We start from the raw sequence: 27,662 nt of genomic DNA, 5'->3' as shown, positions 1-27,662 counted from the left end.
TTAACTAAGTTACGGTAGAGAGGTTTTCCTTGTTTATGTTTCTGAAACCAAATTAAAAGAAAAAAGTATCGTGGAAATAACTTGCACATTCATTCCAGTTGCAAACTGCCCGTTCGTGTGTCCTTCCCCATCAGACTAGGCATCTGTGAGCTCCAGGCTTTGTAAAACCAAGAGGAAAGAAACTCATCCCCAGAAGACTTTGATCTACTGTACTTCCCATGACTGGAGGAGAAAACTGTTTGCCCTGTTTCTTCAAGTCTTAGAAAACTTTTTTCTGCATTCTAACACCTCTGGAATCAGGATGCACCTTCTAAACAGATGTCTGCTAGACAGCACTCATGATGCAGTTCTCAGTGCTGGCTTGTCAAACACGTGGTCAGAAACGCTCATACGGCTGGCACTTCAACTGAGTCAGGGGCACTGTTACAATAAGACGAGTGTTGGCCATTGAGAACGTCTCCAAAAGACATCTGAATTTAATGTTATGACTTGGCATTAAAATGAAACTATTCTGCACACACAAAGGCACGGAAACAGAACAGCAGGATATAAATCTGAAATATGGGATACGAGCATTTCTTATCTGAGGAAGGACTTTCAGCATCGACACTTGGAAAGCTTTAAAGACGATCCGAAGTCAATCATGTTATGGCCTCCATCGCGCCTCCCTCTCAGTTACTCTTTCTGGGAAAGCCAGCTGCCCTGACATGGGGATGCTCAGGCAGCCCGGTGGGAGGCCCGAGTGATAAGGAAAGACAGCTGGGACTCCTGCCGAAGGCCCTGTAAGTGAACTACCTGAGAACTATCCAACCCCGGTCAAACCAGACGGCTGCAGCCCTGCCTAACAGCTGGACTCCCACCTCAGCAGAGGCCGAAGCTGGAGCCAAGGCCACCCAGCCAAGCCATTTCCAGGTTCCTATTCTCAGAAACTGTGTGAAGTAATAAATGCTGCTTGTATTAAGCTTGGGACTTGGGGGTAATTTGTTATGCAGCAACACATAACCGATACAAAAGAAACCAAAGTTAGGAAATTTTACATTTGCCAAGGTTGTAATACAGAAAAGTGGGTTAGCTGGCTTTTAGGAAGGAAGAAGGAAAGGTCATTAAAATGTGTAAATATGTTAACTAATTTGGATTTAACTTAAAAAAAAAAAAACTGGTAAAATGTAATTCTCTGTACCTAGTTTTATTTTCTTTCCTCATCTATCCTGCATATGATCTGATAACAGTAGGTTTTTCCTCTGTAACCCACCAATCCAAAGGAACAAAACAAGATTACAACTGAAGAGGAGTGAGTCCAAATAAAAGCAGTCCTAATACATCAAAGATACTAAACTTTCCAGAACAAAAATAGTAAATAAGGTGAAATGGGTAAGTGAAAAGCATTTCAGAAAGATACCAAATAAAACCAAAATCCAAAATAAATATTTATCGCACAATTATTACATTTGAGGGTCTGGAGAAACCCTGGAAAATCTTTAGTAAAGAGAGCACATCCTCTCAAAAAAGAATTTGAAACCTTTGCCAAGGGAGAACTTTCCCATTCGTTAATTCTTTATGTTAGCACCGTATGGAAGAAGGAACAGAGTTCTTCTGAAATCGGTCTTCTGTGTTGGTTGGAAAATACACGTTGAAGACAGAAAATGGGATGAATGCACTCACTTCGGCCGGCCAATTCACAGCACTGCATTTAACACTCCCAATGCGAGTGTTTGGCCAGGAAAGGCTTATGTCACAACTTCAAGATACAAAGATTCTGATTTTCAAGGTTTATGTGTGATAAGAAAGAAAAAAAAGTTGTAACAACAAAAGAAGGGAACAAATATAAATCGGAAAAACACAGGGCTTGTGGCCAAACGGGCTTTAAAATGTGGGTCTTCCAGCCATCTCCAACTTGACGAGTCCCAAATCCTCTTTGAACAAGGTCTACTCCTGCGTGAGGCCCTGCCGTCTTCCATCCCAGCCGACCCTTCCATCCGGTTCCTCAGGGCGAAAACTGAGAGCAGTCCTCCCGAACCCCTCATTCTTCGCAAGTAATTTCTCTGCAAGTCCTGTCGGTCGTACTTTTCCACGTCTCCTCATCTTCAACGCCATGATCGTAACCCAAGCCACCATCAGATGCTGATGGAATCCTATTAGAGCCTGTAGACTGGTTTTCTTGCTTCTAACCAGCAGCCCAAATGTCTTTTTTTTAATTTTATTATTTTTTTTTTAATTTTTATTTATTTTGAGAGAGAGCGAGCGAGCACGAGCAGGGGAGGAGCAGAGAGAGGGAGACACAGAATCCCAAGCAGGTTCTGTGCCATCAGCGCAGAGCCCGGTGCAGGGTTTGAACCCACAAATGACAAGGTCATGACCCGAGCCAAAATCAAGAGTCGGACGCTCAGGCAACTAAGCCACCCAGGCGCCCCCAAAATGCCTTTTAAAAACATAAATCAATCCATATCATTCCTCTGATTAAAACCCTCAACTGACCTCATACTGTACTTAGAATAAAATTCAAACTCCTCATCATGGTCTCAAGGTCCTACATAGACCGATGCCTCTAACCTCGTCCCCTCCTACTCTCCTTGTTCCAGCCACACCAGCCCCTCTTTTCAGAAGCCAGCTATTTGCTACCTTTCCACTTACTAGTCCTCTGCTGGATTTCCCCTCCAGCCCCCTGTTGCTTCACGGCCGGCTGGCCGGCGCTTTCTTTCTCATCACCTGCTGGGTCTCTGGCTTCGCTGGGAAATGTCTCTAAACTAGCTATCCCCCACCCCCACCTTCTCTATTATATTCACCCCACTTTGTGGGCTTCACTGCCCGAACCAACTGAAATCCCTGTTTCGTTGTCTCACCTACTGCAACAGAAGCTTCAGGACAATAAGGATCTCGTTTGTCTTCGTCACCAGTTTACCCAACATCTGGAATAGTGCCTGGCATATGGTGAAACAGTTGAGTGTTCAACACGTATTTGTTGAATGAACACGTATCACCATCACAATAAAAACTACTGACTGCTTTGTATGTGCCAGGCGTTTTGATCTCTAACCTTCAAAAGAACCATATGAGTTAGATATTGATTACACCTATGTTATAATGAAGAAAATGAAGTTATTTGCAAAAAGTCATCCAAATTACCTTGAGTATAGTATTTAATCTCTGAGACTAATTGTTTTTCCATTGTAAAATGGCAGAACCAGAATGCAACCTAGGTTTTCTTGGGCTTTAAAATCCCCATGCTTTTGTTAACCCAGTGATTTTTTTTTTTCTTCGCCTTTTGAAGGTACACCTGACGAATGAAATGTGTATAAATTTAGGGTGTACGATGTGATAATTTAATACACATACACATTGTGAAGTGATTACAACTGGCTTAATTAACACATCCATAGTTATTTTCCAGTGATTCTTTTTTTAACACTTTGTTTATTTTGAGAGAGAGAGAGAGAGAGAGAGAGCGCGCGCGAGAGAGGGCGAGCATGTGCCAAAGCAGGGGAGGAGCAGAGAGCGAGGGGGAGAGAGAATCCCAAGCAGGCCCTGTGCTGTCACGCAGAGCCCAACACAGGTCCAATCCCATGAACTGTGAGATCATGCCTGAGCTGAAATCAAGAGCCGGACGCTTAACTGACGGAGCCACCCAGGTATCCCCCCAACTTTGTTTTTTTTTTTAAGATTTTATTTTTAGGTCATCTCCACACCCAAAGTGGGGCTTGAACTCACGACCCTGGGATCGAGTCACATGCTGCACCGGCCGAGCCAGCCAGGCGCCCCTCCTTAGCGCACCTCCCGTGTTAGTCGTCTGCCACGGTGAGAGCGCCAGGCAGTGCTCATAAATTTACCACGGCAAATATTCTCTCCTATTATACAAAGAGAGAAGACTGATGTCAATTAAAGGGCTTTCTCCCTATAGTGTCTTACAAAGAAATGAATGACTCTGAACGGACAAAGGGCCCATAGGGTCAGGATGTCCTAAAAGGGTATCCTTCCTTCGTGTGGGAGATAAGACTACATGATTTTTAATGTACACTCAAACTCAGCTTATACATCTGTCCTGTAACACCAATTTCAGTAGTCTAGTGTTCAACAAGCAAAGCAAATAAATACATGTATTTATTACTTCACGCTTCAAAGGCTGAGAACTGAAAGGCACCACGTGATCTGGAAACTGCCCTTGGTGAGTAGTAAAGACAAGAAGTCACAATACCTCCCATGCCTTAACCACACAAATTTCCTTCCTCCCACGTAGTGTTGTGTGGCAGGGAACCATGGTCAACCTGTAACCACCCTCGCGCAGCGCCCACTAGTCAGAAGGTGCTGAACAAAGGTAAGGAGGGAAGATGGCATAGTGCGACGCAGGGTGTACCACGGCAAACAAATGAAAGTTCTATTTGACAGCGTGAATACACAGCTTCCTGGCAAACAAGTCTATTTTCAGATAACATCTGCAAAGAAGTCAAAGAGGTTACTTGATTTCCTGTAAGCCGGGAAGAGTCTGAACCAGGTACGATGGAACACGGGGATCGTGCGTTCAACACAAACCTGTGTAGATCACAGATTCGTGACACTGACCAATAAAACTCAAAACCCTGCTGGAATTCCAAAACATAAATTAGGGTGATTCCCTATGGTGACAGGAAGATTCACGATAGCTTCCCTTTAGGCTAGTGTCTCTTGAGAGGCATTTAAGAAATTTTTTTAACGTTTATTTATTTTTGAGACAGAGAGAGAGCACGAACGGGGGAGGGGCAAAGAGAGAGGGAGACACAGAATCGGAAGCAGGCTCCAGGCTCTGAGCCATCAGCCCAGAGCCCGACGCGGGGCTCGAACTCACGGACCGCAAGATCGTGACCTGAGCTGAAGTCGGACGCTTAGCCGACTGAGCCACCCAGGCGCCCCTCTTGAGATGCATTTAAATACTGATGCAATTTACAAACAGCTGCTCCGGGAACTTCTACAAGTACTGTATACGCTACAATCCATCTGTTTTCAGAGACCATGAACCAAAAATTTCCTTCCATCAGCTTCTATCCAAAACTCTTCCTCCAAGTTATTCTAAGAATTTCTAAGCTATCATTGAAAAGTGCCTCCTCATATTATCCCAGAATAAATCCCATTTCTCTTCCTCCACCGACCTCCCCCCAACACAACCACAGCAAGTCCATATATGTCCCCCTTACAAGTCAGGGTACATTTGCACCTACGCTGGCTAAACCTCGTCCCCTCATCATACCCCTTCTTCTCCCCACATCGGCCACTGACCCTGGAAACCTTGGCACAGACACACATTCGTTCAGACCTCACCACTGCCTTTCTACCTTTTTACCCTTCTCCCTTATCTTTATTCCCATCCATACCACTGTTGCCTCTTTTCGCTTCTTGATATTTTCCTTTCAGAAATTTCTGTCACTCCCGAAACACGGAAAGTCCCTTATGAGATGTAGTGGCAGTGTTTTTTACTTTGGCAAGGACAGAAAATTGCCGTCCATGGGTCAAAGTGGCAATTGGGGTAATAACTCATCACCAAGTTTCTCAAATAGCCCAGAAATTTCCTAGCCATGAGAGAAATGACACTGAGTCCAGGTTGAGGTCAGCAGACCTGGGCTTTCATCTACTTTTGTCAATAACTGTGACTCTGGCTAAGTGATAACCACTGGAAATCTTACTTTCCACATAAATACGTGCTCACATTTAAAATTTAAATGTTCGTAACAGCACAGTTCTGTTCCTTCACAGAACTATAAAGATAAGATGATTCTGAACTAAAGGTATTTTGCAAATGAGTGAATAATAGTCAACCACCTTGGCTCCTGTCTTAAAGACAGTAAAAATAATAAAAAATAAAATTTTGACATCAGAAACGTAACAGTGAGTGTGCTAAAAGGCATTAAAAAAAAAAAAGTGAAGTGATGTGAAATAAAAAAGGTGTGGGCCAAATGGAAAAGACACCACTGAAGAGATCTCAGCCAGAGCTGTCTGATACGTACAGAGAGTGAAATCTGGGATTCATCTGATGAAACCCATGTATACGACGTTCGTTCTCTCTAACCATCCCCCATCGTCTAGGCTCTGCTTAACAAATTCTGGGTCAGGGCATCACTTCCTTGGCAGCCATTTTGTGATCTACAGAACTATGTAACTGATGGAGCCTATAAATCTACTCAACATGTTTTCGCTTACAACAGAAGACACAAACATCTTCAACTGCACATCTAGGTTCATTATTTGCAAAGGATACAGATGCCAATACTGGTCCCTTGGAGTCAGGGTTTTGGGTCCTTTAATGAGAAAATAAAGGTCTAAAAAAATGGTCTAAAAAACCATTATGGGAGCTATGGTTCAAACAATGTCAGCACCCACTCAACGCTCCCACTCCCCTCCAGTTCCCAGTGAGATGAGCAAGGGAATAAAATAGGGAAGCAATGAGTGCTGGGAAATGGGGACGGGCACCATCCACACATAAAAACCGTATGCAATTTTTCTAACATAAGGGACAGGCCAGATAAACTGGGAGTGGGGAGCAGCTAGGCAATCCACGTGCTGTGAAAAAGCCCAGTTAGGGAAAAAAAAAAAAAAAAGCCCAATTAGAAACAAAGCAGAAGAGGGTAAACCTCAATCCTACGGGGCTCCTTCAGAAAATATACTAGGTGTCAGAGCCCATGGAGAGCATGAAGTTAGGGGTGAGTTACCCTTGGCTTTGACCCCATGCTCAGTGAGGGGCCATTGAGCTTGGCTCCTAGTCAAGGGATCGTTCCAGTTAGAGGCAGGGGGACGTCTGCCCCAGCTACTTCTTGGCTACCAAAACAAATACGTAAAAGAAACCCAGCTTCTCAGAAAATGAGAGAAACTCCTTATTACAGCCCTCTCCTATGGCTATCTCTGGCTGTCAGCTCACAAACTGGAATGGAATGTGGCAAAATAAGACTAAAATGAACCTAAAGTTTCCTCTTATTTCTGCATTTAGGTCTGAAAGATCTGTTCAGAGGTTCAAAGCATCTTGGACAGAAGTCACCCTACTCACCAAAAGCAGACTTCTCTATGGAGACAATCAGAGAAAAGTCATTGGACTTTCTGTGGTAGTAAGAAACTACCTTACCACAGAAAAGAGAGAAAACACGAGGACCTATTTATTTTGTTTTTTCACCAAGATACAGGAATACACTGAAAAGGAAAAACTGAAGATCAGGTAAGACTTGCTCTATACGCACTTGTTTTTACAACTGTGGAGGACGTGATCATTGACAGCTTTGTTTTTCCTGTTAGACTATGAACCTTTCCTAGGCAAGAACTTTGGTTTTAATTATCTGTGAATCACAGCACCAAGTACAATGCCTGGAATGGTAAAGGTACTGGTGCACAGTATTATACGATACACTGTTTACTGAACGAATGAGTAAAATCCCCAATTAAGTGGATTGTATCAAAGCTTTCCTTCTTAATTACAGTATTTTTTATTCTCAATATCCTTATTAAAATATTAAAACTGTCTCTATAATTATTTTTTTTTAAATTTATTTATTTGGGGGTGGGGAGAAGAGGGAGAGAGAGAGAGGGAGAGAGAGAATCCCAAGCAGGCTCCGTGCTGTCAGCGTGGAGCCTGATGCGGAGCTCGATCTCACAAGCTGTGAGATCATGACCTGAGCTAAAACCAAGAGCTGGACGCTCAACTAACTGAACCACCCAGGCGCCCCTCTCTGTAATTCTTACATTTCTTTATTCTGGTGTCTGCAAATATAGTTTTATTTTTTATTTATTTATTAAAAAAAAATTTTTTTTTAACGTTTATTTATTTTTGAGAGAGACAAAGACAGAATGCGAGTGCATTGGGGCAGAGAGACAGGGAGGCACAGAATCGGAAGCAGGCTACAGGCTCCGAGCTGTCAGCACAGCCCGACACGGGGCTCGAACTCACGAGCTGTGAGATCATGACCTGCGCCGAAGTCCGACACTCAACCGACTGAGCCACCCAGGCACCCCTGCAAATATAGTTTTAGATTATTCACGTAAAATGTACATAGAAAGCTAACAATAAATTATTTATTCCTGAAATTACTGAGCATTATTCAGATCCTAAAATATGTCCTCTTAAATCAATACTTAATATTCAAGTAACAGCTGATTCCCAAAGGATACTATACAGCTAATATGACATAAAACTTCACAGAAACAGTGCATAAGTGTTAACATAAAAATGTTAACATAGAAACTGCTTTCCTTTGCCTGTTCTCCCCTCAAATGCAAGAAAGTCCCAGGGGATAACTCTCAAAAAGCTTGCAGGCCGGGGCGCCTGGGTGGCGCAGTCGGTTAAGCGTCCGACTTCAGCCAGGTCACGATCTCGCGGTCCGGGAGTTCGAGCCCCGCGTCAGGCTCTGGGCTGATGGCTCGGAGCCTGGAGCCTGTTTCCGATTCTGTGTCTCCCTCTCTCTTTGCCCCTCCCCCGTTCATGGTCTGTCTCTCTCTGTCCCAAAAATAAATAAACGTTGAAAAAAAATTAAAAAAAAAAAAAAAGCTTGCAGGCCAAATATCAGAATGATCTGCACAGAGGAACACTCCCAGTAATGTGCTAATCCTACCATTTGGAGAAAAACACAGAGAGCAGAAACGGACCTGTCAAAAGCAGGGGAGACAACTGATGCTTGTTAGGTCGGCTCTGCATTCCCTGCTGGGTTGTCAAAAGTCAAAATCTAAAATATTGTCAAAAATTTCGGGCAGATCATTACACATAAATAAATATGTGACTGAAGTTCAGTAAAGCCCAGCTTCACACATGGGAAACTTCAAAAACTCGGAAACCTGAGATCTCAGGCCAGTGATCCAGCAGAAGTCACGAGATGGGAGGCCTCTGCGGTGGTGGGGAGGCAGCTCGAGGCAGCATTATTCCACACCACTCTTGCAGGTCCGCCACGGAGAGAACACTTACTCGCATTTTATAGACTTGGCAACCAAGAGTCACAGAAATTAAGTGTGATTATTGAAAAAGATAACGAGATCTAAAAGTTGTATTTACTTCCTGGAGAGGTTTCTTGCGTTTTCGGAGGCCCCGCTATGGTATTCTATCAAGTACGAGAACTTAGAAGCTAACTGAGTGCCCCAGACTGGCGGATTTCAATCGTCACAACTTCTGAGTCCTAGTCAAGGCACAGGGGATATAAAAGTTAACAAATGTCACCCCACGAAGAAGTTCACCAACTGGTGACAGACAATGCATTAGCAGGGGTTATTTCCGCCCCGTCCCTCCTGGGAGGAACAGGCATGTCATCAAAAGGAGTTAACTAGAATCAACCTTGTGATTGCTGCCGGGACACAGATGAGTGCAAGGAACAATCAGTAGGTACCCTGCAACTATGCAGAAAGTCACTCTTGGAAGGAAGCCAATAACAAAAAAGGAAGGGCAAAGATGAAAAACTGATTCCTTGAAAACACTGTCTCTGGCCTCTCTTGAAGCCCAACCTGCTTCAAGACTTTTCAGTGAGAATTTATTCCCTTTATTACGCCGAGCTGAGTTGGGGTTTCTGGTAAACAGAACTACCACTACTGTGTGTCCCTAATTCCCGAACCTCAGAACTAAGTAAACAGTAAGATCCGAATTGTAATTTTGGGTTTCTCGTGTTAAGTTAAAAATATTTTCACAAGTAACCTGGCTACGTAGTAAAAACTGCATACATCAAGACCACGTAAACAGAGAGCACAAGTCCTTAACCCATGGCCCTCCTAATCTTCTACCGGTTTCTCTGCTTCTAGTGGGACCCGTAATGGCAAACTGGACCCCTGGGAAGGAAGGTCTGCGGGGCCGCTGCCATCAGGTGACTTAGATCACGTGGTCTTTCCTGCCTGACTTGCCTGCCCAGGACTGACTGCATGTGTAGTTGTGGTGGTGGTGGTGGTTGGCGGGGGGGCGGCTTTTCCTGTTCCTCACACCTGACCCTGGAAGGAAGAAGTCTCACTCAATATTGGTATATTCAGAAAAAAAAAAACACGGATGAGTCAATCAACAATTCAAACGCATCATGTTAGCAAAATACTTAAACACTAAACATCTGTCATATTTGCTTTATCTCCCTCATATACATACACACATATCAATAAATACGTATTTATTTATTTTTTTGGCTGCATTATCTCTTTCTTGTTTTTTTTTTTTTGTTTGTTTGTTTTTAAATAATCTCTACCTCCAATGTGGGGCTTGAACTCGTGATTCCAAAATCAAGAGTCACGGCCTCTACGGACTAAGCCTTGGCTGCACTATTTCAACACAAATTACAGAAATCTTACCCCTAAATACGTCACAATTTTTTTTAAGTAGGCTCCACGCCCAATGTGGGGCTTGAACCCTGAGATCAAGAGTCTCATCTCTACCAACTAAGCCAGCCAGGCGCCCCATCCTCTAAATACGTTAGCATGCATCTCCTTGGAATAGAGACATTCTTCTACAGAACTACACCACCATTATCACATGATTCCCTAATATCTAACATGCATGTTAAATCCAAATTGTTTTACTTGTCCCCAAAATGTCTTCTATCTAGTTGATGTTTTTGAACCACAATCAAATCGATGTTTCTGTGTTATATTTGCTTTTTGTGTGCTCTTTAGTCTCAACGTGGGGGAGAAAACGAGGCTCCAAACGTTTACATTTTCCAAAATCATTTAACACAATTCATTGTCAAATGAGATATTTTCCTCTAAGTCTGCCTCCACAAACTCCTGGAGAATACGCTAGGAGAAGAACCTACCTGGGGGGCTGAGAAGCAGAAGAACTTCGGTGTGCTCCATAGCCTGCAGGAAGTCACTCAGTTCTGTGACCGTACAACCTTTCTCACCCATTAGCTTCAGTAAACATAGGCTTGGGCTTCCTTCAGGCTCCAAGACCTTAAGAGAACACTGCTCCAAGTCCAGACAGCTGCAAACGACAGATTTAATTCAAGTCAACAACTTTCTCCAACGTGATATGCCTGCTATATGTTTGGCATGATTGCAGGTGTTATAGGGAATAAGCTGTGAGTCGCTGAGTAGTGAAAAGTTATTTACATTATGAATGCTACTGTCCTTTCCTCCTCCTTCTGCCTTCATAGGGGATTCCTCTTTATGCTCTTCTCCAGATCAGCTCCCAGACTACTAAATCAGAAGATCAGGGGCGCCTGGGTGGCTCAGTCGGTTGAGCGTCCGACTTTGGCTCACGTCATGATCTCACGATCTGTGGGTTTGAGCCCCGCGTCAGGCTCTGTGCTGACAGCTTGGAGCCTGGAGCCTGCTTCGGATTCTGTGTCTCCCTCTCTCTCTGCCCCTCCCCTGCTCATGCTCTGTCTCTCTCTCTCTCTCAAAAATAAATAAACATTCAAACAAAATTTAAAAAAACAAAAAAAAAAAGATGAGAGAACTCTTTAAACAGGAAGCGAGAGAAATTAGCTTTGATACTGACGAAAACTTTAATTTGGGAACAGGGAATAAAAAGATCAGATGCATTTCTCTACTCTTTCTTGCACTTTTTATAAAGTGTAATATGACCCAAGAAAGAGGCACAGATCTTGAGACATCTTGAAAAATGGAAAAAACTTAACATATGGTATTTTATATTAGCAAAGTAGTGTCCTTGTGTGTGTGATCATGCGAATAAAGATACAGAACAATGTATGTTCTGCATGATACCATTTTTATTAATATGTGTTTTTCTTATGTGTAGAGTTAACTTTGAAAAGATGGGCAAGAAACTAGTAGTTGGGACTGTCCTACAGAGGGGAGCCAGTGCAGCAGAGCTCAAAGCTGGACGATTCACTTTTCACTGTAAACCTTTTGTATTGTCGAATTTTTACTATGTGTGCTCATTTTATCAACAATTTTTAAAAGACTATCAGTGCTACTGACGTTCAAGGTACAGTACTTCTAAGCACCTAGAAATACCCTATCACAGGAGGAAGACAAACTCTGGTCTAAGGGCCAAACCCACCCAGCCACTTGATTTTGTAAACAGTTTTGTTGGAATACAGTTAGGCTCCCTCACACGTACCTTTACAAACGTGGATGGCTGCTTTCCTGTTACAACAGCAGACGTAAGTAGTTGGTCTGCAAAGCTGAACACATGTGCTATTTATATTTAGCTCCTTATACAAAAAGTTTGCTGACCTCTACTCTAAAGAATCTTTAGGTCTCGTCCTTTTGTTAAAACGATTTCTTTTTAGTATCACCATTTAACGTACACACACCATTTCTTTTTCAATGTCATTGTATTCAGTAGGTGTATACAAGGTTAGAAAGGTTAAGACCAGACTGTACAAGGCCAGAAATAATGGGACAAGGAGTACGGACTTCAACCATTTCATAGGAAGGGAAAGCACAAGTATGAAACATGCAAGAGAAGAAAAACAATAAAGTAAAACCAAACAAAAACAACAAAAAAACCCCAATAATCTTCCCAAAGAGACGTGACCGACAACAAAGGCCAACCAGAGCCTTTGGGTCATCTCCACGATAGTCTGTAGAATTCGTGCTTCACACACCTTCAGAGAGACCTTTCCCTTCCCTACCAGTTTAAATGAAAGTCTAATACCTCTCACTTCTCTGTGAGGTTTGCCCAGACCACACAAGTCCTCCAAATACACTTTAGACACGGTCTCCTGTGGGTACTCTTCTCGTATACCAAAGGTTCGCAAACTTGTGTCACGTGGCACAGAGTAAATATTTTAGGCTTTATGGGCCATACGGTCCACTGCGTGTTCTTCTTCCTTGTCTTTTGCTTTGCGATTTTTCAAATATAAAAACCATTCTTAGCTCATAAGCCGGTAGTGGTGCAAATCTGGCTCTCGGGTCATTGTATGCAGACCCCAATTCTGTACGTCTCAGTTGGCACCATTTTGCCTTAAAACCACGAGCTTTTCTTTCATATCCATGTCTTCTGTACCTAATTGGGTCACCGAACTCCTTGAAAACAGAAACCCTATATTTTTAACCCCTCGATACCTAAAATCTGTCGTGCCCGTATTAGTCACTCATAACTGAATGATTACTGAGTGAATTTGAATCGTAGCTAAAAAGGCTGGAAGCTAGAGGGACGGAAGGGGTAACAGTATTAAAGCTGTGGCAGGTGCAAGGTCCGCAAGTTTTCATATGACTTGGAATAACCTTATTCCATATTCATTTTGATCACTTTTATTAAAAGGTCACCAGAGCATTTATACAATGGTCACTCAAGATTTATAATTCTGTAGTGAAGTTGGTAATCTCACAAATTTAGAAAAAAAAATGTATCCAACCAAAATAATTTCACTGGCAGTATCATCCACCTCATAGGATTGTTAGAATTAGATAATCCATGCCCCAAGAGCTTAGTGTGTGGCAAATAATAACGCAATAAAAGTGAGCTTTTCTTATGCAATAAAAATATGGGGATATTAAAAGAATATCAATTTCCTAATCATGCTAATTTCTGAAACTGTTTTAGCTTTTCCTTAAAAATGTTTTCGAGGGGTGCCTGGGTGGCTCAGTCAGTTAAGTGTTCGACTTCGGCTCAGGTCACGATCTCACGGTTTGTGAGTTCGAGGCCATGTCAGACTCTGTGCTGACAGCTCAGAGCCTGGAGCCTCCTTCGGATTCTGTGTCTCCCCCTCTCTCTGACCCTCCCTCGTTCATGCTCTGTCTCTGTCTCAAAAAGAAATAAACATTAAGAGAAATTAAAAAAAAATGTTTTTGAGTAGTTCCTAGTTTGGTAACCTGATCATGTCCTTCAAGGCCTCCTGTCTCTATACTTACCATTCTTTCCAAGTGTCTCAGTTAAATGAATATATTCAATATCGATTTTTGTTAAATGTGACTCATCATAATATAAGTTAACTGTTCCCAAATTCGGGACCGTAGACCAGTGGCAGCACAATCTGAAGTCCATGGTAAAATGATAAAAATAAGGACGCTAAGGGGCGCCTGGGTGGCTCAGTCGGTTAAGCGGCCGACTTCGGCTCAGGTCATGCTCTCGCGGTCCGTGAGTTCAAGCCCCGCGTCGGGCTCTGTGCTGACAGCTCGGAGCCTGGAGCCTGTTTTGGATTCTGTGTCTCCCTCTCTCTGAGCCTCCCCCGTTCATGCTCTGTCTTGCTCTGTCTCAAAAATAAATAAACGTTAAAAAAAAAAATCAAAAAAAAATTAAAAGAAAAAAGGACACTAAGACTGTCTTTTTGTCTTTACGATGGTCTTTCCTATTTTTCAGTGTTCAAGTGTCTTTTCTTTTATGGAAGAATGGTGACTATAACAATAGAAACAACAAAAGCTGCAGATACCCACTGGTCCTCCATTTTATGAAATTTTCTTTTGTTAGTCCCTGTAATGTCCAAGTCGGGGAACCAGTATTAGAGATAGCTTAAGGATCACCAATTTTTTTTGAGATAATTAGAATATGAGATTTATAAAAACAAGAATGCTGCAAGCTAAACATAATTTTTTTTTTTTTTATGATACAGAGAGGTTATCAGAATCTGGTATATCTCACCAAATGTAACCAAGTGATGCTTTAATATTTATGCTGATATAGAAAAAAATGAGAAACAGTTTGACTTCTTCCTTCCAAATGAAGAAAGGTAAAACTGAAGTAGACAAAAATTTCCAATACAAGAGGCACAGGAGAAAAACAAGATTCTGTATCTCCTTTCCTTTTTTACTGATTTTCTGCATGGGCACTGGCTTTCAGCAGAGAGGATGCTTACACATATCCAGCCTTTATGTCTTTCCTTTTTTAGTTACATTCCCGTAAAGACTGTGCTTTGTAGTGGTTTCTACCAACCCTAATTTGGAATTTTTCATTTAAGTTAAAAGACTATTACTGAAACAAATAGGCTGTTTTTAGGGGCGCCTGGGTGGTTCAGTCAGTTAAGCGTGGTGACTCTTGATTTCGGCTCAGTTCATTTCAGTTCATGAGTTCGAGCCCATGTTAGGCTCCGCATCGACAGCGGGCTCGCACTCTCCCTTGCAAAATAAATAAATATTTTTTTAAAAAAGACTATTACTGAAACAAATGGGTTTTGCTTTTAAAAGTATTTATATTTACCTTCACTTCAAAAAATGTATAGTCAAACAAAACACATTTTACATCCCTTAGGGTACGAACCGTGCATTGCTTTTATGTTCTTTTGCTTCTCTTCTTGGAACATTTACTGTTTGGAATCTTTATTCATTAATTCAACAACTACTCACTAATCACCTAAAATAGGCCAACCATTTTTCCTAGGTATTGAGGATATGCTGGCAAACAAGACAAAATTCCCTTAACGTCTTGGGTTTTTCTACAGGAGGAGATATATATGTATACCCGCACAGGCAGACAAACGGTGTGTGTGTGTGTGTGTGTGTGTGTGTGTGTGTGTGTCCATCCAAAGGTCATAGGTGCTCTGGAGAAAAACAAAGCAAAGCAGGGGGACCAGTAATGCTGGAGCAGATGCACAGGGTAATTTTAAATAACGTGATCAGAGAAGACCTCACTGAAGGAGGTAACTCGTAAGCAAACACGTGAAGAGGTAAAGAGCAAGTCATACATTTCACCCGTGGAGACCATCTCATGCTGAGTAAAGAGCAAGTGCAAAGATCCTACTGCGTTCAAGCAAAAAGCAAGAAAGCAGGTGCACCGACAGTGGAGAAAGGGAGGAAGATAACAAGGTCTAAGAGCTAACTGGTAAACTAATGGTGTTTTTACACTGAACCAGAAAAGCAATGGAAGGGTTTTGAGCAGAGGAAGGGTAAGACCCGACCGAATGTCTTAAAAGAATAATTCTTACTGCTATGCTGAGAATCACCCGGGGGTGGGGGCAGAGTGGAAGTTAGGCAGCTATTGGAATGAACCGGCGGAGAGATGACGGTGGCTTGGCCCAGCGCCGGAGCCGCGGAGGCTGGATTCTAGATGCACACTGAAGGTGCACTGGCTGAGGGCTGCTGCTAAAATGGATGTGGTGTGAAAGTGGAGTCAAGAATAACCGTGATGTGGGGTGCCTGGGTGGCTCCATCGGGTGAGCTGACTTCGGCTCAGGTCATGATCTCACGGTCTGTGGGTTCAAGCCCCACGTTGGACTCTGTGCTGACAGCTCAGAGCCTGGAGCCTGCTTCAGATTCTGTGTCTCCCTCTCTCTCTGCCCCTCCCTTACATACGCTCTCTCTCGCTCTTAAAAATAGACATCTAAAAAAAAAAAAAAAAAGAATACCTGTGAAGTATGGGGCCTGAGTAATGGGAGGGCTGTGGCTGCCATTTACTGAGATGAAGAAACCTGCACGAGAGAGAGTTTTGCTGGGGAAGACACGCTGAGTTCTGGACATGTTACGTTTCAGATAAGATATCTGTTAGGCATTCAAGAGGAGATGGAAAATAGGCACCTACACGTAGGAATCCGGGGGGTTCAAAGCAAAGACATGGACTGAAGATACGAACGAAGAGTCATCCACTTATATCTGTATCGTCATGAGACTTAAGGACAAACCAAGAAGGGGACTGGCTGTAGGTAAAGAGATACGAAGCCTGACTCCTAAAGCACTCCGAATTTCAGACACCGAAGAGACAGGCCGAAGAGACAGAAACGGGAGGAGATCTCTGGTTTCGGCTTCTCACACGTGTTCTCAGGCCTCTCGTGAACTGAGTGAGGACAGAGGTCTGGGGCTAAGGAGCGCCTTCTGTGTTGGTTTTCCTTGGTCCCCGTCCCACCACCCCCGTCCTAAGCTCCCTCCTGCACAGCACGCGGGCAGCGTTGGAGCCTCCTGGGAGCTGTGTCACCTCTGGCGCCTCGATGTTCCAGGCCACCACAGAATTTATGTAGCCTGGGCTAGACACTCAGAACCTGCACCTGTCTCCGCCGACAGCAAAGGCTGTCCAGTATCGGGTGGGTTTGGAAGGGAATTAGGGCCGGGTTTGTGTTTAGGGGATTCCCATACGCACACGGTTGTGGGGAACTGAATTATAGGCCAAGACTGATTCTGGGTCACCCACAATCAAATGAAAACACTTACAATGATTCCTGATCCCTGATGGACAGTTCAGAATGCACTCTTGTGGTTTACTTATTAAATTCTCATCTGGTTTGAGGAGACACGTATAGAGTGAGAAAAAAGTGAAAACAAACAACAGGCGGCCTTTGAAGATTCTAGGGAAAGGCCCACATCCTCACGGGAACTGTTGGCCACTTGCACCCTCACACTTCAATTCCTCCCTCTGACACTGGAGGAAAATACCTCGGGGACTTTGTGCGATCGAGGTGCTCTTCGATCAACAGTATGAAATTACTCTGAAATAACTTGTCTTACACAGAGTAAACATTACCAGCTTACCTGGCCCCCTCCTCTGCCCCTCTCCAGCCCCCGAAGCTCCCAGTGCTAACTTTCTGTTATGTCAATGTGGTTCAAATTTTAGTAGGTATATGATGTTAATGTTCCCCAGTTTTCTTTCTTTCTTTCTTTTTTTTTCAATGTTTTTTTTTTAATGTATTTTTGAGACAGAGAGAGACAGAGCATGAACGGGGGAGGGGCAGAGAGAGAGGGAGACACAGAATCGGAAACAAGCTCCAGGCTCCGAGCCATCAGCCCAGAGCCTGACGCAGGGCTCGAACTCACGGACCGCGAGATCGTGACCTGGCTGAAGTCGGACGCTCAACCGACTGCGCCACCCAGGCGCCCCTCTTTCTTTTTTTTAATATTCATTTATTTTTGATAGAGAGAGCATGAGCAGGGAAGGGGCAGAGAGAGAGGGGGGCAGAGAATCTGAAGCGGGCCCTGCGCTGACCTCAGCCAGCCTGGGGCAGGGCTCGAGCTCACGAGCTGTGACATCATGACCTGAGCGGCAGTCGGATGCTTACCCAACTGAGCCACCCAGGGGGCCCCAATGTTCCCCAGTTTTCTAACCTGCAGGGCCACCCCCACTTCCGACCACCACTCACCTACTCTGAGCTAATCTTTACCCTCCAGGAAGGCTGGTGAAACCCCACCAATTTCGTTTCAGACTTCGCACCCCAGAACCGTCAGATTCCACGAACGCACGCCCTTTGTTGCTTGTCACATCTTGTGAGGCTACGGCCCTTCTGTCTACACCACCCTCACCAGAGATGTGGCCTCAAACTTTCCTGTTACTTTGTCAAGCAAACCACTCTGGAGTCATCAGCAAAGCAAAACCTGACTGAAGGCTTGGGGCTCTGGGTGGGGGGGGGGGGTACACTGGGCACCTGAAGTCGGGCATCCACACTTCCTCGGTGGTGGCAGGGCCTTCTTCCTTCCTTTTCTTTCCTCCACTGCCAAATTAGGAGTCCTCACTCCCAGGTCCTCAAGAAAACCCAGAGCCTTCCCTAACAAGAGTACTAATCACAAACTAACCAATCACAGATCTGATGATCTGACCCCCAAGGAAGACAACTTTTTGCATTGTTAAGTCTAGAAATTCAGAAACCTATGGACCTAGCATAACAGTATTTTGGATTTTCTTTGCACAGTCCCCTCTCCCTAAAAGAAGCATGTTTGCTTTCTCCCTAGAACAGAAAAAAAATTGTGCCCTCTGTCTCAATTTTGCAAGTTGACCACTTTTTTTTTTTTTAATTTTCAATGTTTATTTTTGAGAGAGAGAGAGAGAGAGAGAAGAGAGAGAGGGAGAGGGAGAGAGAGGGAGAATGAGCAGGGGAGGGGCAGAGAGAGAGAGAGGGAGACACAGAACCCGAAGCAGGCTCCAGGCTCTGAACTTTCAACACAGAGCCTGATGCGGGGCTCGAACTCGTGAACTGCGAGATCGTGACCTGACCTGAAGCTGGATGCTTAACTGACTGAGCCACCAGGTGCCCCACAAGTTTACCACTTCTTAATTCCAACCTCACATCATTACTCCACTCTGTGGCCAAAGAATCCTAAACCCCCATGACTCTGGTTTAACCCCAAACTCTGAAAATCGAGGTCGTTGTGAGAGTTAAAGTAGATAATGTATGTAAATACTTCGTGCATTGGTACACACTAAGTGATCAATAAATGGTAAAAGCCCAGTGTTATTATTATCCACACCCAACACAGCACTTAACGTGTTATTTGTGAATGTCCCAGGATAACAGTCCACTGCTATAAACGTCTTTGTGAATAGGAACTAAATATTTGCCATCTTTTTATCTTCTGGAACTTCCAGCAAATAATAGGCACTCGATAAGCATAATTCTGAATGAATGATTCCCCTCTCAATGCAAAAGCATTTGTCGTGTCTAAGACAGGTTCTATGCATAACACACAGAATCTTAAGTGATGCCTCCTGTTCTCAAGGAGTTCATAAGAAATTGTGCAAATAACCATACCAGACAAAGTTCAGTTATACGAGAAGGTAAAAACAAAACAAAACAAAACTTCTAAGGGGCTCAAAGGGAGACCAAAATCCTAACGAAGGTAGAGAGGGGTGGTTTTAAGTGTGGTCTGGGCATCCCTAGTGTAGTTCCTAGTGCAGTCACAGGGTCCACAGGATCAAAACGGTTTTTCGCAGTGACACCAAGATGAGACTTAGCATTTTCGCTCACTCTCTGAGAAAACGTACATTGGAGTACCCGGTGTAAACGTGACCTGCGACAGTGCAACAGACCCAATGCAGAAGCCCAGAAAAGCCAGTTCTCTGCAGTAAAGGCACAGATCTTCAAAATGTAAAACAATGCCACTTTTCTAATTTTTTTTGGTTTTGAAAACTGTTTTTTCACAAAAACATGTAATTAAAAAAATGCTTATTTATTAATTTTGGAGATAGAGAGGGAGAGAGAGAGAGAAGCCCAAGCAGGCTCTGCACTATCAGCACAGTGCCCAACGGGGCGGGGGTGGGGGGCTCGATCCCAGGTGAGATCACGACCTGAGCCGATATTAAGAGCCACCCAGGCGCCCCCAGAAACGTGTAATTTCTGCTAACATGTAGAATGGGCTATCCTTTTCAAGTAAGTTCAAATATCTTTAACGTTTCTTACTTTTACTTTTTGATACGGTAAATATCAGTGCACAGTACATGTACATAATGCATAGAACCCACATTAAAAACTCCCTGGGGTCCTCAATCATTCTTGAGCGTGCAAAGAAGTCCTGAGACCAAGAGTTCGCAGTTTCAAGCCTGGTGAGAGGAAAATAGTTTTACTTCTAGCTCAGTGTTCACGGCGAAGTGAAGAAGAGAACCCGGTTAAGTTGGTTTGGAGGAAGGTGGGGAGTTTAGTTTCAGTCTTCCCCACCATCATTCTCTCCCTATTATAAAAACTTCCAAATCCTGCACCCGAGCCCTTCGCTCTCATTATCTCTTGACCTGCACTTCTCCTTCCTAACCTTCCTTAGGTCTTCCAGGTCTGTGCCCGTACGTATCCCGTTCTTTTGTCTGTTAAGTCCTCTGGAATGACTGCCCTATCCTAGTGGTTTCCAGACAGATTTCCTCCTCTCCAACCCTCCCCCCCCCCCCCCGGGTCGATCTCCACTTCTCCCTTTCAGCTCAAGGGGAGGAGGGTCCAACCTCCAGTCTCTGGCATTCCCACGACTTTCCCGACGAGAGATCTCCCCTCTGCGCCCCCTCCACGCGGGCGACCCCTGCCGCACCCCAGCGCCCGGAGCGGCGGTCCCCACCCCCCCAACTCGCGTGCCCGCTCGCTCCCCCGCGCGCCCCCGGCCCCAGCCCGCCCCGCGTGACCCCGCCCCTGCCCCCACGCCCCCCGCGCCCTCGTCCCTCACCTGAGCCGGAGGCGCCCCCCGACTCCCCGCCACCTCGGCCAGCCTCCTCCAGCCCCGGCCCTCGGGCGCTCGGTCCAGGCTCCCGCTGAGCCTCCGCAGCAGCGGCTCCGGAAGACGGTTGAGGGTCGCGCTCGGAGCGGGGAGCGGCGGGCCCGAGGGCGCGGCCGGAGGCGGCTGCGAGGCCGGGGGCGGCGGGGCCTGCAGCAGCTCCCCGCACAGCGACGCGTCCCGCGCCGACGACCCCGCGACGGCCGCGGCTCCCGCCGGCCGCATCGCGGGCCTCGGCTCCAGCGCACCTTCCGCTCGCTCCCTCGCCGGCCCCGGCGCCGCGGAGGCAGGGGCGGAAGGACTAATCGGGCGACGACGCACCGCGCTCAGAGGAGGAAGCTCTGCTCCCCGCCCGGCCGAGACAGGTTTGCCTCGGGGAGCCGGGCCGGCGGGGCGCGCCGGCCGTGCCGAGGGGGCGGGGCTTCGGGCGGGGCCGCCCCCCTGCGCGCGTACGCGCGCCCGCGCGTCTCCTTTGCCTTGGCCGCCTCCGCCCGCTCGCGGCGGCGCGCGCACCGAGGCCGGAGAGGTGGAGTCGGGGCTGAGCCGGGAGGGTCGGGTGGTTGCAGCCGGGGGAGGAAGCGGTGGAGGAGCTACGCTCGGGCGGCTGCGCTCCGGCGAGGAAGCGTGCTACGTCGGGGCTTCCCGAGACCGTGGGAGGAGGATTGCCTCACGCCGGAGAGGGAAGCACGCGGCTCTCCATCGCCGGCCCCCCATCCCCCCACCCCCGGTCGCGCTCAGCTGACTCGGTGACTTGCGTTGTGTCCGGCGGCGCTACCGGCACCCGCGCTTGGCGACCTCGTTTTAGGCTTTGATGTGTACGGCGTGGCTAAGGGCAGTGGTTCCTAGACGTCCAGATACCTAAAGGAAATTTGCTCGAAATCTGTGCCCAGACTTTTTTTTTTTTGTAAACTGGGCTGCAGATCTTGGAGATGATTGATTGTTTTTAGCAGGAATTGCCTGGTTTCCTCCGAGTCGGACTGCCACCCACAGACAACTACGGGATAGTTTGGGGCAAAAACAGGCAAACTACTTATGAAACCCGCCAGGTACACAAGGCTTCCTGGCCCGATTTCTGGTGCCATTAATGTTTTCATCACACAGGACACCAGGATGTTTTATAGCAATTTGGGCACCCAAATTCTCCCTTTCTTCTGGCTACGTAGTTGTTCCATACAGTCTCCATCACATTTGAGCACAAGCAGTCACTATACTTTTTCATCCGATGTAAATTCGGAGTTCAGAATGCAGTATAATGGCTAAGTGCACGACCTTTTTAGATCCAGAAAGATCTGCTCGATTCTAGTTTCTATGACCGTGAACAAGTTACTTAATTCTCTGCGTCATCTTAATAATTCTCTGCCTCATCTGTTAAAATGGGACTGAAAATGTCGTGGTATATATGGAGTTGTTACCAGAGTCAAGGAGTTGATTATGTAAAGCATTTAACTCGGCTTGTCACAGAGTAGATCATAAATGCTAGCTATTATCCTTACAAATGCAAAAGCTTGTTTCACATTCAGTTTGACTTGGTCAATCCTTCCCAATCACTTCTAGTGCTGTCCTGTTTTGTTTTTAGACACTGAACGTGTATCTTATGAGCGTCTACTAGCTGCATGTGCCAATTAGGGAAATCAAGTCTTTGAGGTTTTATCTGTCTAGCCTTTATTAGTTGAGACTCAACAGACTTCTTGTTTCTAAGTCTGCTGTGTGCAAGATGTGGCTTATGCAGCTTCTCATAGGTGCGTAGGGGTGAAACGCACATCTATCTTATTTACCCAGTGAGGCTCCTTCCCAGTTTGGTCAGGTGCTTCTTCATCCAATACAGCTCAGCTAGATACTGACTGGTGTCAGTCCCTCCCGTCTCTTCCTCAGTTTCTCGTCTCCCGCCAGGAGGACTGCCTACCTCATGTCACTCCAGACTGGGTCCTGTTTCACATGTGGAAACTTTATTTTCTTAGGGGCGCCTGGGTGGCGCAGTCGGTTAAGCGTCCGACTTCAGCCAGGTCACGATCTCGCGGTCCGGGAGTTCGAGCCCCGCGTCAGGCTCTGGGCTGATGGCTCGGAGCTTGGAGCCTGTTTCCGATTCTGTGTCTCCCTCTCTCTCTGCCGCTCCCCCGTTCATGCTCTGTCTCTCTCTGTCCCAAAAATAAATAAACGTTGAAAAAAAAAAATAAAAAAAAAAAAAAGTAGGCCCCACCCCCAATGTGGGGCTTGAACTCTTGATCCTGAGATCAGGAATTGTGTGCTGTATGGACTAAGCCAGCCAGGGGGCCTCCTGCCTTGCAGTTGTATAACCTATTCAGTCATTCCAGCCGCCACCCTTCAGCCTCTACTTTGAACTGACGTTACATTTTATGATTGGTCTTTTTCTCCTCCTGATCAAACATTAATATTTTTATTGTGTAATTTCACCCCCTGGGGTTCTCTTAAGGAACATAGTGGTCTAATAGGAAAAACAGAGCCTTTAGAATTAACCCCAATTTTTTTTTTAATTTTTTTTTCAACGTTTATTTATTTTTGGGACAGAGAGAGACAGAGCATGAACGGGGGAGGGGCAGAGAGAGAGGGAGACACAGAATCGGAAGCAGGCTCCAGGCTCTGAGCCGTCAGCCCAGAGCCCGACGCGGGGCTCGAACTCACGGACCGTGAGATCGTGACCTGAGCCGAAGTCGGACGCGCAACCGACTGAGCCACCCAGGCGCCCCAGAATTAACCCCGAATTTGAATCTTGATGCTGCCACTTGGTGACGTGACTTTAGGCAAGTTCCTTAACCTTTCAGCTTCAGTTTCTACCTCTGTAAGGAGCGGCAGATAATAGCACCTGCTTCAAATGATGTTACGAGAATTAAATTAGAGATGCTGATGTATACATACAAGGAGTGTCTGGGAGAAGTAGATGCAGGGTGTATCAGTACTCTCAAAATTGCCACATTAATTTTGGGAACAAAATAACGAAGAGCAATTTAGCTTCTTTTCCTAGACCAGCCATCACAATCTTACACAGGTTAAGAGAAAAATTGAGAGTGGAGATCTGGCTTTTAGACGCACCTTAAAAGTTCATGCACATCTTCAGAGGATCTACTTAAGAGTTCTTCCTCATTTGTTGAAAGTGACGTACATCTTTGTGAATCCAGACAATCTGCAAGAAACTTGTGGTTTCTTTCTATGGAAATTCATTGATGTAATCTTGCAAATACAAATCTGGAAACTGACTCACAGGTTTCCTTTCCTTTACACAATTTGAGTCTAGATGGTACTTTAAAAAAATGCCGGAACAACACATTATTTCATACCTGGACAGGTTTTCAAGGGCCCAGGGTGGGAGAAGCCCTGCAGGTGTTGGGATCGGTATACAGCAGAGGGGAAGGAAACAGGAGTCTTGTGACTTAAATGGCATCCCTTCTCTTTCGCCCTTATTCCATACCAGCAACCCTCATGACCTCCGACTCAGCTCTGCGTTGAGCCCACCCGGTGCACCGTCAGACATAAGGCTCTCTACATCCACCGCAGACCCTTCTTGTTGCCATCTCCCAAAGGGTTAGGGGAATTTTCCCGTTCTGATGTCAACTTTGAAATAGTGACTAGGTGGTTGTAATAGTATTCCGTACCTTTCCATCATGATGAATCATCCACGGTAAAGACAACATTTACTTGCCTGAATTGATTGATTGATTGTTTGATTCATCCATTCATTCGTTCAATCATTAACGAATATTTACTGGATGCCTACCTTGTGCCAGGCTCTGTGCCAAATACTGTTAAAGGGTAGTATTTATTAAGGCTTGTTTTGGGGGGGAGGGGAAGGGGGCAGTTTCAGATTCACAGCAAAACTGAGGGGAAGGAAAAGAGATTTCCCATATACGCTCTGCTCCCACACATGCACAACCTCCCCCCTTGTCATCATCCTGCAGCAGAGTGGTACATTTGTTACAACTGACGGACCTTCACTGACACATAATCACCCTTAGTCCATAGTTTAAATCAGAGTTCACTCTTGGTGTGGTACATTCTGTGGGTTTAGACAAACGTATAGTAACATGTATCCGCCATTATGGTGTCATACAGAGTGTTCTCACTGCCCTAAAAATCCTCTGTGCCCCATTCATTCATCCCGCTGCTCTTGGACTCCGATGAGTTCAGCTATCAACAGATAGTTTAGCAGTGCTTTATGAATACATGTCATGCTGATATCACCACCTTTCCTTTCTATTCGAGAAAACGTATCTGAGCACTGGTATTATGATAGAAATAATTTCACGTGTCATAATAGATGTGGCATTGTGATATGAAAAGTCTTGAAGCAGTTCTAATTCATGACCTTCAAAGCAATCATTCAGAAACTCTTGTATTCAAATGGTCATTACCAACAAATTGTGGGGGACGCAGTTCAGCTGAAGGTGGGAACAGCAGTTGAGGTGCTAGGTCTCATGGCCATGAGACTGTCGGGGTTGGGGTTTTCAAAAAGAGTACCATTAATCCACCCAATAGTCTTTTGACTTTGTGACAAAAACAACTGCATGGGGCTACAATGCAATTTATGAAGGAAGTCATTCAATAATATTTACCAACTGCCAATCAGTGCTCTCCTAGGATGTGGGAGGAACACTGGTGTTTCTCAGCTTTGGCTAGACTTAAGAATCACACGAGGGCATGGCAGTTCATCAAAAAGCATAAACCTACACTAAAATTGGGCCAATACAGAGAAAATGAACATGGCCCCTGAGCAAGGATTGCCGCAGATTTGTGAAGCGTTTTGTATTTTTCTTTTGCATCTGTGTGTGATGATGGATGTTGACTAAACTTCTTGTGCTAATCATTCGATATATGTCAGATCATCATGCTGTACACCCTAAACTTCTACAGTGCGGTGCATCAATTATATCAAAATGAAATCGGAAAAAAGTTAGACCTACCGTTACCTCATGATCCAGCACACCCACTTCTGGGTCTCTAGCCAAAAAAATGGAAAGCAGGACTCAAACAGATTCATAGCCTCATTATTCACAGTAGCCAAGAGGCGGACGGTCCAAATGTCCATTAACAAATGCATTGATAAACAAAATGTGGTATATACAGGCAGTACAATATTATTCAGCCTTGAAAAGGTAGGAAATACTGACACATGTTACAACACGGATGAAGTTAGAAAGCATGACGCGTAAGCGAAATAAACCAGTCACAAAAGGATAAATACTGCATGATTCTAACTATACGAGGTACCTAAAAGAGACAAATTCACAGAGACAGAGGGTAGAATAGAGGTTACTAGGGCTTGCGGGGGAGAAGGGAATGGGGAGTCATTGTTTGATGGATACACTTTTTTGTTTGGGGCAATGAGAAAGTTCTGGAAATAGACAATGACAACAGTTGCGCAACATTGTCAAAGGACTTAATGCCGCTGAGTTGTATGCTTAAAAAATGGCGAAAATGGTAAATCTTACGTTGTACATGGTTTACTACGTACACACAAAAAGAGTCACCCGAGGAACCTTAGAGACATGCTGACACCCGGCTATAGTCCTCAGAGACTCTAATTTTAATTGGTCTCAGGTGGGGCAGCAGTAGGTTTTCATATCCCTCAAGTTATTTTATTTTTTATTTTATTTTATTATTTTATTTTTTTTTTAAATTTTTTTTTTCAAAGTTTATTCATTTTTGGGACAGAGAGAGAGACAGAACATGAACGGGGGAGGGGCAGAGAGAGAGGGAGACACAGAATCGGAAACAGGCTCCAGGCTCTGAGCCATCAGCCCAGAGCCCGACGCGGGGCTCGAACTCCCGGACCGCGAGATCGTGACCTGGCTGAAGTCGGACGCTTAACCGACTGCGCCACCCAGGCGCCCCTCCCTCAAGTTATTTTAATGTACAGTCAGGCTTAAGAAGGGAGGCTTAATCTCCAGGGCAGTGAGGCTCAGCCTTGACTACACATTAGAACTATTTGGGGAGTTTTACAGTACTCTGATGTCTGGGTGTTAACACCCAGGATTCTTATTTAATTGGCTTGGGGATGCTGCCTGGTCCCTGAGATTCTTTCTGAATTCTGCTTCTGATTCTAATATGCAAGCTAAGGTGAGAATCTTTGCTCTGGGCACACCCCACAATCTCTGCCTTTCATTCCACCTTTAGAGAACAAGTATTTCTGTATGAGAATGATGCAATCAAGGGCATAGTGCAAGATGGACTTCTGATGACAGACAAGGGGCCAAAGGCCACTTGGATTCCTTCTCTCTACTTCCACAGAGTCAGAATATTAAAAGTGGGAGAAGCAAAGACCAGTAGAGGGCCCAGGAGAAAGGGGTCCATCCAGTAGGCTCACTCTTACAAGAGAAAGGCTCTTTATTCTTCCTGTAGGCGTCTGGCTCCTACCATGGACAGTGCTCCCTGCCCTGTCCCCAGTCCGCCTTTGAGTTCCCCTTCCTCCCCAGGAGGGGCTCAGAGCTGACCTGCTCAGCCAGGGTCCCAAAGAACCAGGGCCGTTGAGAGTACCTCAATCAAGGGACCATACTGCTGGTGCAGGAAAAATTGGCCAGCTTACCTTAAAAGAACATCGAGATGGTAGGCACACACTATCCTCTGAGTGATCCTGACTTAACCCTCAGCCAATCTTTTGTCACTTTTCTCTTCCTTACTATTTGTATTTCTGTTCTATACAAATGCTGGCTCACTCTGCTTATTAGGTCCTGTTGTATCCTGCTATTTTGTTTGCGAATGCCTGACTCCGACCCTTGGTCCTTGGAACCAAGGCCAACTAGACCAGGGGGGGGGATGGGGATTTAGTCATGAAGCTGAAAGGCAATGTGGGATGAGGGGGGCATCTAAAGACAGGAAGTATGGAGAGAACAGACGGGGCCAATCTGCTCTAGGCCTCACTGCAAAGTAGTGGTTCCCTATTAGTCTGTGTCATTTCATCAACATAGATTCCCGCCATAAGGATTTTGGCGTCCCTCACTCAGTGGTGGTAAGGGCCTTTA

General features: G+C 45.3%; 1 protein-coding gene and 1 non-coding gene across 2 annotated transcripts in view; one reads left to right on the top strand and one right to left on the bottom strand.

Moving 5' to 3' along the window:
- Positions 1-21,080, bottom strand: part of MALT1 (MALT1 paracaspase) — a 64,895-nt gene extending 43,815 nt beyond the window's left edge. The window contains 3 exon segments of the mRNA XM_043558989.1: positions 10,716-10,882; positions 20,644-20,660; positions 20,662-21,080. Of these exon segments, the coding sequence (XP_043414924.1) occupies positions 10,716-10,882; positions 20,644-20,660; positions 20,662-20,916 (439 nt within the window). The 5' untranslated portion in view covers positions 20,917-21,080.
- Positions 21,081-25,347: 4,267 nt separating this feature from the next.
- Positions 25,348-25,454, top strand: LOC122471054. The gene has a single exon (XR_006294079.1). It is a non-coding gene; the product is annotated as a U6 spliceosomal RNA (small nuclear RNA).
- Positions 25,455-27,662: the final 2,208 nt, after the last annotated feature.

Source organism: Prionailurus bengalensis, chromosome D3 (genome assembly GCF_016509475.1).
Source record: "Prionailurus bengalensis isolate Pbe53 chromosome D3, Fcat_Pben_1.1_paternal_pri, whole genome shotgun sequence".
Taxonomy (NCBI): Eukaryota; Metazoa; Chordata; class Mammalia; order Carnivora; family Felidae; genus Prionailurus; species Prionailurus bengalensis.
This window is presented reverse-complemented; position numbering and strand designations above follow the sequence as displayed.